Source organism: Delphinapterus leucas, chromosome 1 (genome assembly GCF_059928025.1).
Source record: "Delphinapterus leucas isolate spDelLeu-1000000601 "Yukka" chromosome 1, BTC_Dleu_Yukka2, whole genome shotgun sequence".
NCBI classification, from domain to species: Eukaryota; Metazoa; Chordata; class Mammalia; order Artiodactyla; family Monodontidae; genus Delphinapterus; species Delphinapterus leucas.
This window is the reverse complement of record NC_143129.1, coordinates 174,836,301-174,854,883: the sequence shown is the minus strand read 5'-3', so window position 1 is coordinate 174,854,883 and position 18,583 is coordinate 174,836,301. Positions and strand designations below refer to the sequence as shown.

At 46.2% G+C, this 18,583-nt stretch overlaps 1 protein-coding gene across 2 annotated transcripts in view; it reads left to right on the top strand.

Moving 5' to 3' along the window:
* Positions 1–18,443, top strand: part of CDA (cytidine deaminase) — a 28,348-nt gene extending 9,905 nt beyond the window's left edge. The window contains exons 2-5 of one of the 2 annotated variants that reach the window (XR_002641765.3): positions 1,034–1,145; positions 6,266–6,323; positions 9,793–10,042; positions 16,679–18,443. Coding sequence is in view for 1 of the 2 variants with exons in the window: in XM_022552109.3 (XP_022407817.1) it covers positions 1,034–1,145; positions 6,266–6,323; positions 9,793–9,909 (287 nt within the window). In the remaining variant the exon portion in view is untranslated. Of the gene's footprint in view, positions 1–1,033; positions 1,146–6,265; positions 6,324–9,792; positions 13,009–16,678 lie in introns of those variants that run through there. The other variant, XM_022552109.3, reaches the window with a different exon arrangement.
* Positions 18,444–18,583: the final 140 nt, after the last annotated feature.

The window sequence follows — 18,583 nt, the reverse complement described above, 5'->3', positions numbered from 1 at the left end:
TGGCCATGTGATCAGCCATATGGGAATGGGAATCACTTGTATTACTTAAAGGAAGAAGGAGAAAATGAATACTGGGGAACAACGAATATCCTGCCTCAGGGAGAAGGCAAGCTATGAAGAGTGACATACTGAATATGACAGCCTGATGGTCAAGGGAAAGCCCAGCTCCTGTGGCCATTGGTTCATGGCCTCACCTCCCTGAAAATGCGGAGTCTGTTAGTCAGCCAATCTGGCTATGCCAGTGCTTTGTTACCTGGGAGCAGCCCTTGCCCATTGCCCCCAGGAACACTCCAGAGAACACCCCTGGGGTGGAATCCCTTTGTGCAATCACAAACATCTTTTGCAAAGCTTGAGAGCTTTTGTTTGTCAGTTTGTTGGTTTTGACAGTTTTGTTTTGCAATACACCTCACAGAGAACCCTGGTTGAACCCTGACAGCTGGTATCCACACCAAAACTTTTGGAGACTTCCCTGGCGGTTGGTCCAGTGGTTAAGACTCCACGCTTCCACTGCAGGGGCCACAAGTTCAATCCCTGGTCGGGGAATCACGATCCCACATGCTGTGCCACGCTGCATGGCCAAAAATTATTTTAAAAAAAATTTTTTTACTCAGGTGCAATCTTTGAATCAGGATCACCACCACACCCCACCCTGTGGCTTCTGTCTCTGAGACCCAGGGTGGGGGGCTCTGCTCATCTTCTTAAGCCTTGGCATCTCCCTTGGCCCTGACCTGACCTCTGGTGGGGAGATGAGGCTGAGTTAATCTGCCCTGTGATGCTGCCCCTGCTTCCAGGCTGTGCTTCGAAATGCAGGCATCAGATAAGTGATGAGAGTGGGAGGTTCTTGGGAAAAACCACTGCACCAGTGGGTCACGGAGTCTCCCAACGCTTCTGGTCAAGTTGCCCTCTCCTTGCCCGCACCTTGTTCCTAGTAGCGGGTCCCTCCCAGCACTGGAATGGGGTAAGCCTCTTACTCTACATATGCAACAGGAAGTGGCTCTGCTGCAAATAGCACTGGTCTCTCCTCTCTTCTCAGGGTGCAACATAGAAAATGCCTGCTACCCACTGGGCGTCTGTGCTGAACGAACCGCCATCCAGAAGGCCATCTCAGAAGGGTACAAAGAGTTCAGGGCAATTGCTATCTCCAGGTGAGTGGGAAAGGCTGCTCACAGCAATATTCATTCATCTATTCAGCCAACATCCACCACACACCAGTTATTCATCCATTCATTCATTCATCTAACATGTGCTTATACTGCGCTTCCTATGGTGTGGGGCACTCTAGGGCTGGGCTGAGTGCTGAGGGTAGAAGATAAATAAGAAATGGACTCTGCCCTTGGTGAGCCTGAAGAGCAGGTAAACAAGCAAGACAACTCTAAGACAAAGGCAGGCGCGCTCTTGTTCTAATAATAGCGCAAAACACAACAGAATCCCTATAAGATACAATAGAAAGGCAGCAAAGAAACAAAGCTAGAGGGACCTAAAAATCACCTGGTATAGACTTGCCTGGCCACTATACCCATTTTACAGTTGAAGAAACTGAGACCCAGAGATGATGAGCAACCTTCCTAGGAATTAGTGGCGAAGCCGAGACAGATACATATCTAGAGTCTGACTCCAGGGCTCATTCCACTGTGCCATGCTGTGCCAGGAAAGGAAACCTTCTTCCCTGCTCTCCTTGAGCTGATACTGAGATCCGTCCTTCACTGTACCAGCTCCTTCACTTGGCATCAATCACCTCTAGGTGCAAGAACCAGGATAAAAGGACAAGCTGGTGGGGTGACACCCAGGCAAACCCAGGCTATGGTCTAAACTGATGAGATTCCAGCCCAGGTTCTGGCTGAACAAGAGCACTTATTAACTCTCTCTCCAGGCCCCAGGCATAATTATCCAAGCTCCCACGTGTGTGCCCTCAAAGGGAATTCGTTGAGTTCTTACTGGCCCTGGACCCAGACTCAGTGGCTTCAGGATTCAAAGCATGTGAATGGGCTCTTTTATTAATTTGGACCCCATTATGCTTCTGATTTAATGACGAATTGCTTCTCTGTGTACTGTTGCATTGTCTATGAGAGTTCTCGTAGCAAGAGAACGGTGCAAGGAAAATAACTTGGGAAGTTTTGAATCCACCCGGAAAGAGACTGCAAGGCTGACCAAGTGTTGGTCTTTAGGGACATCCGGGTGCATGGGTCATGGACTAGGTGTGAATGATCTCTTCATTGTGGTGGAGATGCAGGACCTTTCTGGCGGAAATGTAGGGGCTGAGAGCAAGGCCTATGGCGTCTGTGTGACAGAAACCAGCCCCCATTTCTTTTTTTTTTAATATTTATTTATTTGTGTATTTTTATTTGGTTGAGCCGGGTCTTAGTTGCGGCGGGTGGGCCCCTTAGTTGCAGTGTGCGAACTCTTAGTTGTGGCATGCGTGTGGGATCTAGTTCCCTGACCAGGGATCGAACCCAGGCCCCCTGCATTGAGAGAGTGGAGTCTTAACCATTGTGACACCAGGGAAGTCCCCCCATTTCTTTTATAAGATCCTAAATTTGGCCTCAGTCTGGCCCCCAAGGTGGTCCGCATTATTGAAGGTTTTCTTCCCTGAGTAACGGAAGCGAAGGATGCACTTCTGGAGAAGGGCCCCAGCTTCCAAGAGCTCTCCCTGTGACCAAGGTCTGTCCTGGCTTCCCTCCGGCTTTGGGAGGAATAAATGAGGCCGCCCTGGGAACATTTTGTGCGGACGAACAGAGATCAGGATGTGAATTACACTTTATAAAAAGAGGGTGGGGGTAACTCAATTTCAAAGCTGATCCAAGAAAATAATGATATTCTGGGGAAAAGGAGGCCAAAGTCAACAAAAGGATAATGGCAAGGTGGCCCTGCTCTGTTTAGAATGTTCCAGATGAAAGGCGTTTTCTCTTGGTCATTATCTACTCTTAAAAAGCATGACTGAGTTTCGTTAGTGATGATTAGCAAATGTCCTTGTTTACACAAAAAACGCATTTTTCCAGCACCCAACTGCTGCTCTCCAGGTACTCAGCCTGCGCCAGCATTCCCGAGCCAGAAAAGCAGTCATTACTGCACTAATGATTTGTTAAATTGAGAGTGTGGATTTAGAGGGTGAATGGGAGGTGCCAGCTCCCTTGTTAACAATGATGAGTGTGAATAGTCTCAGAGAGCTCCCTCGAGATCTGCGAAGTGGAAAGTGCACAGCTCAGGTGGGATTTTGCTGACAGAGAGATAAGCTTGCCCCACTGGGGTCCTAGCTGTCATCATCAAAGTCGATAGGTTTCCAGCCTGTCAAGTCTGACAAGCTGGCCTCAGTGTGTGACTAAGGTCAGCACAAACCACAGGAAACTGTCAACACCCGGCACAAGGTGGAAGAGGCAAAGGGCAGCCGAGAGGGAGAAAGGCGAAGGGAGGAGAAAAGGTCCCCGTGCACCCAGGACCTTCTGGGGTGCTTCTTCTCCCGAGCTTTTCATTCTTTCTCTTGGCTGGAATGTTGAGTAATGCTTAGGATCCCAGGCTCCCGGGTTAGTGAGACCTGGTTTCAAATCCTTCTCCACTACTGACCTTGGGCACATTGCTTCAGCAATCTGAGCCCAGCTCTTCTTCTGTAAAGTGGAGGAGAGTGATGCCTACCCATTGGGCTGTTGGGAGGACTCGGGGTGTGCAATAAATTAAAACTGTTGTTTTAACATTATCATTATTACTTCTGCAAGCTGCAGAACTACCAAAGGCAGAGTAGACAGATCCTGGGTTCAAATCCTGGTTACCAGCCCTGTGACCTTGGGCAGGTCACTTCACCTTTCATGACCTTTAACATGTAGATGGTAAGAGTACCTACATAGTTCCTGTCTTATAAGGTTATAAGGGGTTAAACGAGTTAATATACATATGGCCCTTAGCACAGTGCCCGGCCCAGAGAAGTGCAGTGTAAGTGTGAGCCATTATTATTGGGCTGTCCCCCAGTTCCCAGAGCTCTGCTGCCAGGATGTACCATCTTGTGACTTTTGGTGGTTGAACCCGAGACCAAATCCAACATTCCAGTGGAATGCATGTTCATACCCCACATTGAAAACCCCAATGCAGGTCACCCTCTCCAAGGGGCTGTCCCTTGGGCAGTTAGCCATGCATGTCACAAGATTGGGAAAGGAAATGGTGAGCTTGGTAGGGGCCAGATCATACAGGGCCTTCTAGGCCGTGGAAGGGAGGCTGAATTTCACTTAGAATACCTCTCCCGTAACCCTAACCACAGTCTGCCTGTAGTTATGACATTGGCACACAGATTTTATCTCCCTTCCAGACAGCAAGGTCCTTGAAGTCAGGGATTCTCTGATTGGTCTTTGTTGCTCCCTCCCATGCTTGCCTATCATAGAGCAAACTCTGAGCCAACATGTGTGCAATGAAATAAAAAATAACAGAGTCCAGCCTCCAAAGAGCTTATGAGAGGCTCTGGCTGCAACATCGGTCACCTGGAAACCAGATGGGTAAATCTGGCTCAGGGTGCATCCTGGGCAGGGGTCCCCGCCCCCTCACGTTCCCATGGGATCACTCTGAAGCTGAGAGTGTGTTCAGAGAGGACCCACCTTTCCATGAGCAGAAGCTTCCACATGTAAAAGGGAGTTGTCATGGCGATTAAATAAAATAGCACCCCTCCACTCTCTCTCCCCTCAGCTGCTTTATTCAATGCATAGCATCTGTCTCTGTCTCCACTTGATACATGGTTGACTGGTTGGTTGATTGGTTGGTTGGTTATCTGGCTCATCTCACTAGTCAAAACCTCCTGAGAACAGTGAATTTTGCCTGGCTTGTTCACTGCTGTATCCCCAGCACTGACAGTGCCTGGCACATAGTAGGTGCTCAATAAATAAATGTCCGTCGATTAACATGTGATAATGACTATAAAGTACTTCGGAGGATGCCTGGCACATTCTAGGCACCTATTAAACAATATGATAATTATTGTTAATACACAATAAGGCACATTAATTATACAATAGTGCATAAAGCACACAGTATGTAATAAAACTGTATATGACAAGGTACTAAAATTATGACAGAGCTTATGTATGTGAAGGAAGAGTGTCAGTGATTAGCAGAGGCAATAACAATGTGTGTATAGCATTCTAAAGTTTACCAAGGCCTTTGCACACCTGATCTCATTTTATCTTCTAAGCATTCCTACAAAGTGAATGACATTATTCCCCACATTTTATAGGCAAAGAAATGACCCTTGCATGGGTTAAAATGACTTGGTCAAAGTCACACATAGTTAGCAAAAGGAAGAGCTGATCAAGAACCAAATTTTAAGTCCTGTAATTGTCCAGAGGTATCACAGAGCTGTGGGTCTCAGAAGAGCAAGGGTGATGGTGGCCACTGGCTTAACCTCTGATGCTTCATCAGGCTTGGAGGCTCTTACAGTTTACTCTTTCTTTAAACACCATCCTTTGTCCTGCTCAGGGCTGGAGGACTGCCTTCAGGTACCTTCACTTTCAGAGACAACCCCTTGGCTGTAGGCTTCTCTTCTCTGACTTTCTCCGATGCAGGGAACCCAGTCTTCTCATTGACTCACATATGTCTCAGGGCCTTTGCACATACTACATCCCTTGCCTGCAACACAGAAAACCCCAGAGCTTCAGAGTAGCACTCTGTTACTTCATCTCACTGAATATATGTTCTTGAAGGTAAAATGGTCATTCTGACACTCAGGTTATACTGAGAATTAAATGAGATAATGTCTATCGAGTGCCTGGTAAAGAGCTTGGGGCAGAGCAGGTGCTCACTAATGGTGACGTATGAACTCTACACTTCCTCCAAGGACCGGGCCAAATGCCACCTCCACCATAAAATATTCTCTCTCCCTCCCTAGTCAGGGAGGGTCTCCTAGTTACCATGCATTCTTACTGCATTTTGTTTGAAATGATAACTCATCTAGTTTTCTATGTCACCCACTGGGCTGAGCAATCTGCTGAAGGCCAGAGACAAATTCTCCTTAACCTTTGTGTCCCTGGGGCGTTGGTGAGAGTAAGCGCTCACTAAACGTTTACTGAACTCACTGATGAAAGTAATGGTCCTGCCCATGGCCTTGCCTCTTGCAAGTGCGGACAGCTCTGTGCGCTTCTTCTCAGCCTCTAGGACGCAGCACACCTGTGAACCAGGAACTGCCTGGTGGGATTTGACTTAATCTTGAGGCGGGCAGGACTTGGGGCCTGAATTTTAGCAATTGTCCTCTGGCCTCCGAAGAGACTGATCCGTGTTTGATTCTCTGCTTCCGCAGTGACTTGCAAGATGATTTTATCTCCCCATGTGGGGCCTGCCGGCAGGTCATGAGAGAGGTAAGCAGCTTCCCTTTCTTTCTGGAACGGATGCCTCCCTGCTCTTCCCCAGGCCTTGGGAGCTGAGCCAAGCTGCCAGTGAGGAGACACAGCAACTGTCCTGGTTGCTGAGTTGGCTGATTCCTAAGGCCTTCCCAAGCTTGCGTGAATCACTGGAAATTATTCTTTCATTCAACAAATACTTACTGAGTGTCTGCTCTGTGCTGGGCATTGACCTTGCTCTGGGGAGACAGCAGTGAAAAGGCAGGCCAGGCCCGGCACTCACAGACTTTATAGTCTAGTGCGGGAGACAGACAAACAAGGAGCAAAATAAATCAACAGTAGAGTTTCTGAGAGGGACGAGGGCTACAGAGAAAAGAATGCAGAGAAAAGGAGTCGAGAGTGACAGAAGGGGCAGCTGACTCTAGGTCAGTGTCAGAGCAGCAAACTACAGCCCAGGGGCAAATCCAGACTGCTGCTTGTTATTGTAAATAAAGTTTTATTGGCACGCAGGCATGCCCACTCACTCACACGTTGTCTCTGGCTGCTTTGCTCCTACCACGGGAGAGATGAGGAGTTACAACATGGACCTTATGGCCCGCAAGGCCTAAACTGTTGACTACCTGGCCCTTTATGGAAAAAAGTTTGCCAACCCCCTGCTTTAGATGGCCAGGAAGGGCCTCTCTTGGAAGACGGCATTTGAGCAGAGATATAAATAATGAGAAAAGATGAGGCAGACCAAGGCCTAGAGATTTCCAGGCAGACGAAGCAGCAAGTTTAACGCCCATATACTTGGTGAGTTGGATGAGTCGTATGAAGGACAAAGAGGCTAGAACACGGGGGCAGGGGTTGGGGTGCGTGGTGATAGGAGGTGAAGTCAGAGGGGTGGGCAGGGGCCAATCATGCAGTAGGCCATGAATGGAGGGTACGTTTTATTCCAAGAATAAAGATAACTGAATCGTACACTTAAAAATGGTTAAAATGATTTTACGACATTGAAACAAAAGTTGGGGGAAGAAAAGAATAAAGGGAATTCACTGGTTGTTTTTAAGAGGGAACTTAAAGGATCTGATGTACTTTTTACAAAGATCTTCTTGGTGGAAGACTTCAGTTTCTTCAATCCTAAAAACAAAGGGGTGGATCTGGCCGTGGCTTCTGAATCTGGGCTCAGTGAAGTTTTTGATTTGTAAACGTACATTGGGGGAGGGGGGATGTCCGTGGCTTTGGTGGACTCGCAAAGGGGCCTGTGTCCTCCAGAGTCCCCCAGAGGCTAAAGCCACCAGTTTAAAGAATCCCCACGCCCTTGGGCTCTGATGTGACGTCATTGGCCCCTGTAAATACAGCATCTCATTTAATCTCCACCCCCCAGCTGGAGAGACGTGTGGGTCATTATCCCCATTTCTCAGGGAAGTGAAATGACCTGCTGAAGGACATGCAGCCGGTCAGTGGTGAGCTGGCATTCACCGCAGTTCAGGCTGACTGCAAAGCCCACACTCCCCGCGGAAGCCTCCCTGCCTTTATGGTCCTATAAATGGAACAAATTATTTTCGGCCCCAGTGGAGATATAATGATGCCTTGCAGCGTAGGACCTGCTTATTCCATGGGGGCTTCTGCTCTGGGAACTGTCTGAAATGCGGGGAAGTGGGGCTTCCTTCAGTTTTGCTTTTGTGCCTTGGGGGTTTCAAAGCATCTCTCGAACATGCAAACATCTCCGTCCTCCTTCTGCTTCTTGCCAGGACTGCAAATCAGGCACAATTAGCAGAACTCATGTCCCAAATCCAGATGAAAAATGCCACCACGAAGGCACTGAATTCACAATAGGCACTTCATCTCCCATTAGAGGGGCACAAATGGCTGCCCAGCACCATGGCATGTCCAAGGCCACATAAGGAAAGCACACCAGAATGCCAGCTCCCTGACTCCCGAGGCCCTGCCTCAGTCTAATTGCTCATTGCTGTTTTCTCCAGACAGATTAGATGCTGGCAGATGAGAGAATGGGGAATGGAAAAGCTGAAGGAGGGAGAGGCAAAACTGAAACCAAGATGCAAAGAATAAGAGCTGAAGCTTGGGGGCCAGGGCCCTGGTGCTTAAACTCACCTCCACTCAAACTCACACCCATGCCCTCAGGCAGAGCCCGCCAAGCAGAAAAATTTCCTTCCTTAAAACATTAATTTTAAAGAGCCAGAAAAAGGAAAGAAATTGGGTCATTTGTAGAGACATGGATGGATCTAGAGACTGTCATAGAGTGAAGTAAGTCAGAAAGAGAAAAACAAATATCGTATATTAACGCATATATGTGGAACCTAGAAATATGGTACAGATGAACCGGTTTGCAGGGCAGAAATAGAGACACAGATGTAGAGAACAAACGTATGGACACCAAGGGGGGAAAATGGTGGGGGTGGTTGGGGTGGGGGGGATGAATTGGGAGATTGGGACTGACATGTATACACTAATATGTATAAAATGGATAACTAATAAGAACCTGCTGTATAAAAAATAAATAAAATTAAACTTTAAAAAGATAATAATAAAGTAAAATAAAATAAAAAGCCAGAGACGGATTGTGCCTGGTGATAAGTTGGTGATTCAGACTGAAGCGTGAACAGCAGGCGGCAAAGCTGAGCGGTCACTAGGAAGCACAGGTCATCAGTAGGAATGGCTTCCATTGATGGAGTATTTACTACGCGCCAGACACTGCTTGCAGGCACCTCCAGGACTCAGCACTGGCCAGGCAGAGCCTCGGGCTGTTGACTCCAACTCCAGGACTCTCTCCATTACACCACAGCTGATTTAACTCTCCACCTAGGACACCTATCTTCCTGCCTAATAAGTCTTTTGTCTCTAAAACCACTTCACAGATCAAGACACACACAGAGACCCAAAGAGTTTAACCATTTGCCCCACGTCACACAGCCAGCATGTAAGAGAAAGATGGGGACAGAGATTTGGGCTAAAACTCTGCTTTCCTGACGTTACCCTGCAAAACCTCAGTTTCCTCATCAGTAAAATGGGGATAGTATCCCCCTCCCTCAAAGGGTAGATGGCGAAATCCTGCATGTTCCAGTCGGGTGTGGGGTGAGGCAGGCACGCCGCCTCTCCTGGCTGTCAGGACTTACGGAGAGGCTCTAAGGGAAGCGGATATTAGTTGTTCTTTTTCACAGCAGGAGGGGATCTGGCCCCAGGGGTTAGATATTGTTCTTGTAAAGCCCTGGGTGAGTCCTTAATCAGAGAACGGAGCATTGATCCGCCCTTTAGCAAGGTGCAAGCACTGTGCTAACTGCTTAATTTGCCATCTTTCACGGGCTCCTCCCTCAAGCTCTATGCACCAGGTATGATTATTGTCATTCCCATTTTACAGGTGAGAACACCGAGGTACAGAGACGCATGTTAGACAGTAAGAGATAGAGCCAGATTCAAACCCAGGTCAGCCCTCAGCCCTCACCCCTTGGCCACACTGCTTCCCTCACACTGGCTTTGTCTCTTCCAGTTTGGCACTGACTGGGCTGTCTACATGACCAAGCCGGATGGCACGTACATTGTCAGGACAGTCCAGGAGCTGCTGCCTGCCTCCTTTGGGCCCGAGGACCTGCAGAAGATCCAGTGAGGGACGGGGAACACCCACCGCCTGGGAGACCCTGGGTTCCCACACGTGCTTAAGGGGACAGCCACCCAGAGAACTTCATGAAGATGTACTCACAGACCTGGGGATGCCTGCCTAGTGGTCCCCAACCCCACAGGTGCTGGGCAGAGATGACTTTTCCAAATTACACTCAAGCAGTGGGGTTTCTACTGAAGTGATAGAGGGTTTCCCTCCAGCCTGGGCCTACAGCCCCTCCTTGCAACCCTCCTTGTCCTCCCTAGGACTCAGAGCGCCCCCGTCCCTCTCTTCCGTCCTGCCAAGTCTGTGCTGTCCTGCTTGGTTCTATCCTATCTAAGGTTCTATCCTGCTCTGAGCGACTTTTCTAATTATAAACATTACAGAACATACTGATTTGGGAGAGCACGTTTTGCTGTCTCAATCCTTGCTGTAGCTCTTAGGAGGGGCAGGGTGATTCGTCTTTATAGAAAGACCTGGATTCTTTCTTCTGGGAGAGGAAACAGGCACCTTGGACCTGTGTAGCTGGTGTGGAGAGCTGAGTTTTTAGGCTTCCTGCCCCTGCCTTCTCCAGATGGGAGGCCGCTGGGCTGGATCTTACTGCCAACGGCCGTTTCTAGAGTCGTTCTGGGCTCAGTTAGACCCGGGTACTGGATGCTGTCACCCCCAAGTATAAAGGGGGAGGCGTGAGTTTGTCTAGACAGCAGAGCAAATGTCTCTATGAGGACATACTCTGTGTCAAGTACTTTTGCGTGGATTATTTTGTATTTAAAGTACTTGACAACTCGGCGAAGTAGCTATCTCCCCCTTCTTACAGATGAGGGCCTTGGTTGAGTAACTTGCTTTAGGACTGCAGCAAAATTCAAACCAGAATCCAGGTCCTGTAACTCCCACTATGGTCTAGAAACAGTGCCTGCTCCTTGCCACCCGCTGGGATGTGGCAGATCTGGAATTGGAACCAGGTCTGTCTGACTCTGAGTGTTTTTCCCATTCTCCCACAGCTGATGTCTGGCTGCCCTTATTTACTGAGTCTCTTTTATATGCCAAATACTGCAGAGGGAAAGATGTATAAGAAACAGTCTCTGCCCTTGAGAAACTTGCCGTCTGATGGGGAGAGAGAGGTGTAAACAGGACTAATGCACAGAAATACACACTGTGGTCCAGGCGGGTACCAAGTGCAGGGTAGGCATAGTTCCGGGGGGCATGCTGCCTTCTGGGGAGTGAGGAGGGTCAGGGAGGGGACTGTCTGTTGGTACAATTAGGGAGGTGAGGACTGAATAAGGGAAGGAGCTAGGCTGGCCCTGTAAAGGGGGCTGACAGCTCTGGGTGTCCTCCCTGGAGGAGTTGGCCTTGGGGTGAGCTTTGGTGGCTGGGGTACGAATAGGGTGTAGATTTTCCTCTTTCCCAGGCAAGCAAGTTGCTGGGGACACAGGAAGTGGACAGGTAATTCACCCCTTCCCTGGGAGTCCTTTCTACTGAGATCAGAGCACCTGCAGGGGTTACTGCCCGTTAAGACTGGCTTTTCCATCACACACCCAGACCTACCTGCTGCCATCCTGCCTTTCTTTAGAAGTGGCTGCTGCGGCCTCCAGCACATTCCTCTGAATGTTCTCAATAAAGAGGAGTGGAGAAGGAAAAAGAAGGAAGGTGAAAGAAAATAGGCCAAGATGTTAACATCAGTTAAACTTCTGCTTGATGCGAGTCTAGATTAGTGGGTTTTTTCCTTTGTACATGTCTGTATTTTTTAAATTTCCAAAACATTTTTTTTTCTATTTAACAAGAAAAAAATGGTATAGCACAATGGTTAAAAGTTGGAACTTCAGAGTTGAACAGCCTCCAAACCTTGTGGCTTTGGGCAAGCGATTTCATTGCTCTGAGTCTCAATTTCCTCATCTGTAAATCAGGGATGACAGTTCCCAGCATACAGCATTGTCGTGTGGATCAAAGGAAATAATGCCCTATTGAGAGCCCAGTGCTGGGTCCTCAGTAAGCTCTTGATACATGCCAGCTGTTCCTTTTATTAAGGGTGACAAATTTGGGTCCTCTGATGATGGATTTGAGTTTTGCAAACAGGCTTTTACATTCATTTAACAATTGTTTATTGAGTGCCTACTGTGTTGCAGGGCTGGGACCTGACCCTGGGGATACAATAGTAAATAAGACATAAAATCCCTGCCCTCACAGGGTTCTGTCTAGCTGTGGCAAATGACATCTAAATGATTCTAGTACTTCATGACAAGGGCCACCCAAGGGGAAGAAAGTGCTCCAGGGGCAAGTCACAGGAGGAGTGGAGCTTGCCTGAGAATGGGCAGAGCAGCCCTGAGGAGGGGATATTTCAGCCAGGGCACAAGAAGGGTCAGCGCATTAGGGAATGCGGTTTGGGGAGGGTCAAAGAATGAGGGCTGTCTGGAGGACGAAGCCCAGTGTTCTTATACTTCATGGAAACAGACTGGGGAAGGCAATTTGCAAAGAAGGATTCCAGAAATTATTTGAACAACGTCCCCTTGGAAGAATGACATTCATTTGGCTGCAGAGAAGCTGGGAAGTTTGTTTAAAATAAAAGCACTTTCATTTTGTAGTCCCACTGTTCTGAGGGCTGTGATTTCAGAGCAGCATGTGCTCTATTGTTCAGGGCTGTCTGTGTTTTTTAGGACCCTAAAGCTGAGTCCCAGATTCCCATGGACATATTCCAATAGAAGCATGTATATTTCTGTGGCTCTTGCCAGCTGCTGCTAATTGCTTATGTAAACTACAAGATTCTTTAGGATTTCCTTTTGGGAGGGAAGAGGGCACAACTATGATTGATGGATGCCAGGGGTACTTTGGGTACCTGTGTCAGAAATGAAGCCAGAAAATGCTGTTCAAGAATAAATAATGGGGGCTTCCCTGGCGGCGCAGTGGTTGAGAGTCCGCCTGCCGATGCAGAGGACACGGGTTCGTGCCCCGGTCCGGGAAGATCCCACATGCCACGGAGCGGCTAGGCCCGTGAGCCATGGCCGCTGAGCCTGCACGTCCAGAGCCTGTGCTCCACAACGGGAGAGGCCGCAACAGTGAGAGTCCCGCGTACCACAAAAAAAAAAAAAAAAAAAAAAAAAAAAGAATAAATAATGGAATGGCCTAATAAGTCTCACACACACACAGTATTTTTTATACAATTATATGAGCACAGAAACAGGCGTGGAAGGAACACCTAGTCTGTTAATAGTTTTTGAGGGGGTATGGGAAGGGGAAGTTAAGCGAGGGGCAATTAAAAACCTGTTTCCTGTTCTATGACTGAACAGGAAAAAAAATGGCATAATGATTGTGTTAGTTACCTATTGCTGTGCAACAAATTATGCCAAAATTTAGCAGCTTGGGACAACAAAAATTTATTATCACACAGTTCCTGCAGGTCAGGACTCTGGGCTAATCTAGGTCATCTCAAGGTTTCATACAAGGCTGTAGTTAAGGTGTCAGCTGGGGCTGCAGGCTCATCCAAAGGCTTGACTGGGGAAGGATCCACTTCAGAGCTCACAGGTGTGGTTGTTGGCAGGACTCCTATGGGCTGTTGCTGTTACCATTTAGTTCCTTGTCACTTGGACGTCTCTACAGGGCAGGTTACAACACAGCAGCTGGCTTCCCTCAGAAGAATCAAGCAAGAGAGCAAAAGAGGGAGCAAGACAGATGCCAGAGTCTTTTGGTAACCTAACCATGAAGGTGACTTCCCATCACTTTTGCCAAATTCTATTCCTTAGAAGAAGTCACTAAAGTCCAGCCCACAGTCAAGGGGAGGGGATTCCACAAAGCCATGGTTGGGGGGGAGGAGGGGGTGTCACTCTAAAGATGTAAAAATTGAAAATGTACATAGACAGGAAAAAAGAAGAAAACAGAAAAGTGGGTAAGGGCGGCAGGAGGACCAGAAGAAGCAGGCCTGGTTGGCCCTGTTAAGGAGTTGACCTTATTCCAAAGGGCAGCTATCAGTTTCAGATGGGGTGGGGTGGGGTGACATGGTCAGCTTTGTGCCTTAAATAGCTCAGTCTGCCAAATCAGGGGATAGTAGAGAACTGAAGGAAATCATAGAAGAAATAGCCAAAGGAGTAAAATAGCATGCCTCTGGGCTTAGAGGAAGTTGGAACAGGAGACCGTTTGCTTTTCATGATGAGCCCATCTCTATATACTGTTAGTGTTTTTTTAAACCAAGGATGCATATTACTTTTACTTAAAAGACTTTTTAATTTAAAAAAAAAGAAAGAATAAAAGAAAGAAGCTTTTAGAAAGGAGGTTCATTTAGCAATAATGTAGTGTAAATTCTAGAGAGCAAACTCAGCAGTTGATTCTGTTGTGGGCGGGGATTGAGCTATTTGACTTTCCTGTTGTTTCCTTCTGGTTTCTCCTCTGGCTCACCCCTGGGAAGGTGGAGTGAGTCATGTGATTTTGAGTTTGAAAGATAGCCCAGCCCCTTCCTCTCTCCACCCCCTTGGGAGGGCTGGAGATCCAGCAGACCCCATGCTGGGTGCTAGGGGATCTAAGGTTTAAAAATCACAATCCCTGTCCTTACAGAACTGAACGTTTAGAAGGGGAGACAGAGTAGGGGCATCTAGCCCAGTCTAGGAAAGGTCAGAGAAGGCTTCCTGGAGGAGGTGACCTCAAGTATGAATGGGGATTCGTTCAAAGAGGTAAATTAAGACAAAGGGATCAGCATGATGCTTGGGACAACTGCAAGTAATTCGGTATTGCTGGACCACAAAGGGCAGGGAAGGGGGACAGCAAGAAAGATGCTAGGGCCAAAGAGTGAAGCACCTTCTCTGCCAGGCTAAGGAGCTTAGGCTTTATCCTGAGAGCAATGGGCAAGGGCAAAGAGCCTGTGAAGGATTTTAAGCAGCAGGTGACATAGCCATATTTGTACTTTGAATAATCACCGCAGGGCAGCAAACTTACTGGACTGCATAAACCACAGACTGAATGTCTCAACAACACCGCACCTCCACAGTCCATCACCACCACATTTGCATCCACCTTGCCCAGGCAAAACAGAGACACTTCTTCCCAATGAAATCTCACTCTCTGCCCACCGTTGTCGGATTCTAACCTCTAAAAACTACAGCCCAGGAGTTCCAAGTAGCTGGATTTTGATCCGGCAGCAGCTTTGCTCTGTCAACAGTTTTAGCAAAAACCCCTTCCACCTCTGCTGGCAATTCACAGATAACATTTCTGAAATGGTCTGTGGATAAAAGATGTTGCTGCCCTGGGAAAACGTGTCTGTCTCCTGCCAGGAGGAGACAAAGAGCATTGAAATGGTGCCAAAGGACATCGTCCACGAGGGAAGGTCAAACAGCCCTCAACAGTTCTCTTTTTTAAGTCTTGCCTTTTTCCATTTTTATATTAGCATCAGCCTTTTTCGCCCCCATGTCCTTTGGGGGAAGGTTAAATGATGCTTCTTAGGAATATTATGCGCTTTATCAAAACTATACATACAGTCTTGCTGCCTGGAGGGAAAAGGGTACAATGAAGACACAGGATGCCACAGAGCAGAGTGTATACCAGAAAAGAATCCTGTGGCCTCTCCAGCAACCCCTTCCACTCTCCTCTAATTCTTGTGGCTGAGCATAGTAAAGGCTGCCTTGGATGTTTAACAAATATTCTCTGAATGAATGAGACTACTCCCAGACAGAATATTAAATCTGCAGTATAAACAGATATTTTAGCAGAAAAGCATATGCCGTATCCCTGAATTCACCTGCGTGGGATACCATTATGGGGGAAACTCAGGATGATTCCCCTGAGACCTGAGACATGGTACCACCGTGGAAGACTTCCTTCTCAGGAGGACAGATGAGGCCAGTGGAACCAGGGCCGTGATCCCTACGAAAGGCAGCCCCTGGGGCCCACACAATAAGGCTGTATCTCTACCCTGAGAAGGGAGAGCATGGAACCCTGTGATCCCTGCTGGAAGCTTCTCTGTGTAGAAATCCACTTGCTTGCCCTTTCTTTTGTTTTTTATTCTGTTTTGCTTGCCCTTTCTATACAGAGGTCTGCTGAAGAATTGAGCTTCACACTGTGCTTGATTTAGACACGTCACAAGCACCTTAGATTTTTCTACAGAAGGAGAAATGAATGAGTCCAGTGCTTTCTGTTGAACAAGAAACTGCACTGTCTACAATGGATGGTTAATTAATATGAGCCTGGACATTTCATTTCTACACGTGGGTAGATTAAGCATCACAGGTTCAGCAGGTTTATTTGCAGCTTAGGGAAACAAACCCAAAGGCCAATAACAACTGCACTCTTTAACTCAGAAACATCAAAGCAATGTCCCTTTAGTGAATGTCTTACAAGCTGCATAGTCATTACAAGCCTTATGGTAAAAGGTTACATTCCTAGGAGAGTAAAGAAAATCCTTCTCGTTAAAATATTAAATATCTCAGAGAACTTCTTGTTCCTTCTCAGTAAACATCAAAGAGCTGTAATGATAATGACACACAGCAGATGGGTAGATTTAAACTTTAAAGGAGATCTTTGCCCCAACTGACTAAGTTTCCATGGTTGAGCCTGCGGTCACTGGAGTGTGAAGTTTCTCCAACCTTCTCTTTCTTACCTTTCTCCAAAGGACAATTTCAATGGAACATTTTAAAATTGTAATTTAAAATTCTCTGAGATCGATCAAAAAATTAAAGATAACATCTGATTTCCTTGTGCCTCTACAAGTAAATTGGAAGGAAATTCATCTACTTATTTATTTATGTCTCTCCCAAATAAATATGATTGCATATGACAAAGGGCCTGCCATTTCTCCCCATAGGAGAGATCAGAACACACAAACTGCTGAAACAGTTGGCCACCTGTCTCCAGCCAGGGGTCCACACTATGGCCAAGCAAGCCTGGGACCAGAACTCTTCAGATAATTGAAGATCCCTCCAGCAACACCTGCTATTTACATGTCCCTTAATTTCATATTTAAGCAGGAAGGAAGGAGTGTGAAGCCTTTTGCTTGCTCTCTCTTGGTGTCCTGCCTTTTCTATCACACCATCATCAGAAGAATCAAACTGCAGATGCTCCCTAATGCTGGCTGGCCTTAAACAGTGGAAAGTCCCATCCTTTGTTCATTCAGGAAAACGCTGACTGAGATGTGTGCTACAGCAGAGCAAAGTTCAACTCAAGGCCTATGATACAACAAAGCTCGTTATTTAAATGTATTTGTTGTTTGAAACCACTGAGTGCAATGACAATTAAGTAAATTCTGTGAACTTTATCACACTATTCAAGCTAAGTTTATTTTTCAAAAAATTTGAGACCATGAATGAGTTAGACTGAATTTTTTTTTTTGGCCATGCCGCGCCGTGCGGCTTGCGGGATCTTAGTTCCCCGACCAGGGATTGAATACGGACCCTCGGCAGTGAAATCTCAGAGTGCTAACTGCTGGACTGCCAGGGAATTCCCTCAAAATGCTTTATTTTATTTTATTTTAAAAATTTGCTTCCACCTTTTCTTTTTTTGTGGCTATTTTTTAAATTTTTTATTGCAGTATAGTTGATGTACAATATTATATAAGTTGTACTACATAGTGAGTCACAATTTTTAAAGGTTATATTCAGTTTATAGTTATTACAGAATATTGTCTATATTCCCTGTGTTGTACAATATACCCTTTTTGCTTATGTATTTTATACATAATAGTTTGTACCTCTTAATCCCCTACCCCTAAGTGTCCGTCAACAGATGAATGGATAAAGAATATGTGGTATGTATATACAATGGAATACTACTCTACCGAAAAAAAAGAATGAAATGTTGCCATTTTCAGCAACGTGGATGGACTTGGAGGGTATATGATGCTTAGTGAAATAAGTCACACAGAGAAAGACAAATACTGTATGATATCACTTATATGTGGAATCTAAAAAAATAAAACAAACTAGTGAATATAACAAGAAAGAAACAGAGGTGCAGATTTAGAGAACAAACTAGTGCTTACCAGTGGGAAGAGGGAAGGGGGGAGGGACAAGATAGACTGAATTTTTCAAAAACGCTTTCATCGTGTTAAAAAGCTTTATGTAAAATGTTTACAGAAATATTACACACAGAAAATTGCACAAATCAAAGTGTACATCTAGGTGAATTTTCATGACATGAACATACCCAGATTAGGAAAGAAAACATCACCAGCATTCCAAAAGCCTCTTCAAGTCTCCTTCCAGCAACTACCTTTCCAAGGGCAACCACTATCCTGGCCTCTAACACTGTAGATTAATTTTGTCAGCCTTTGAGCTTTATATAAATGGAATCACATGGTATTTATTGCTTTTTATGTTTGCCTTCTTTAACTGATCAGTATATTTATAAAATATATCCATGTTGTTGCCTACAGTTGTAGACACTTTTATGGCTGTTTAGTATTCCATTGGGTGAATATACCACAATTTATCCAGTCTACTGTAGATGGCCATTTGAGTTGTTTCTAGTTTTACACTATATGGAATAGTGTTGCTATAAACATTCTTGGAGAAACTATGTATGCATTTCTATAGGTAAATGCATACATAAAATAAAAAGTAAAATTACCAGCTCCCCACTTTATATATATATATATATATATATATTTCAATATGTTTAAATTCACCAATTCAAGGATGAATCTTTTTGCAGTTGCCTTATTATTCGTATTTACTCCTATCCCTACTTACTATACAGCACAGAACCAGAGCTG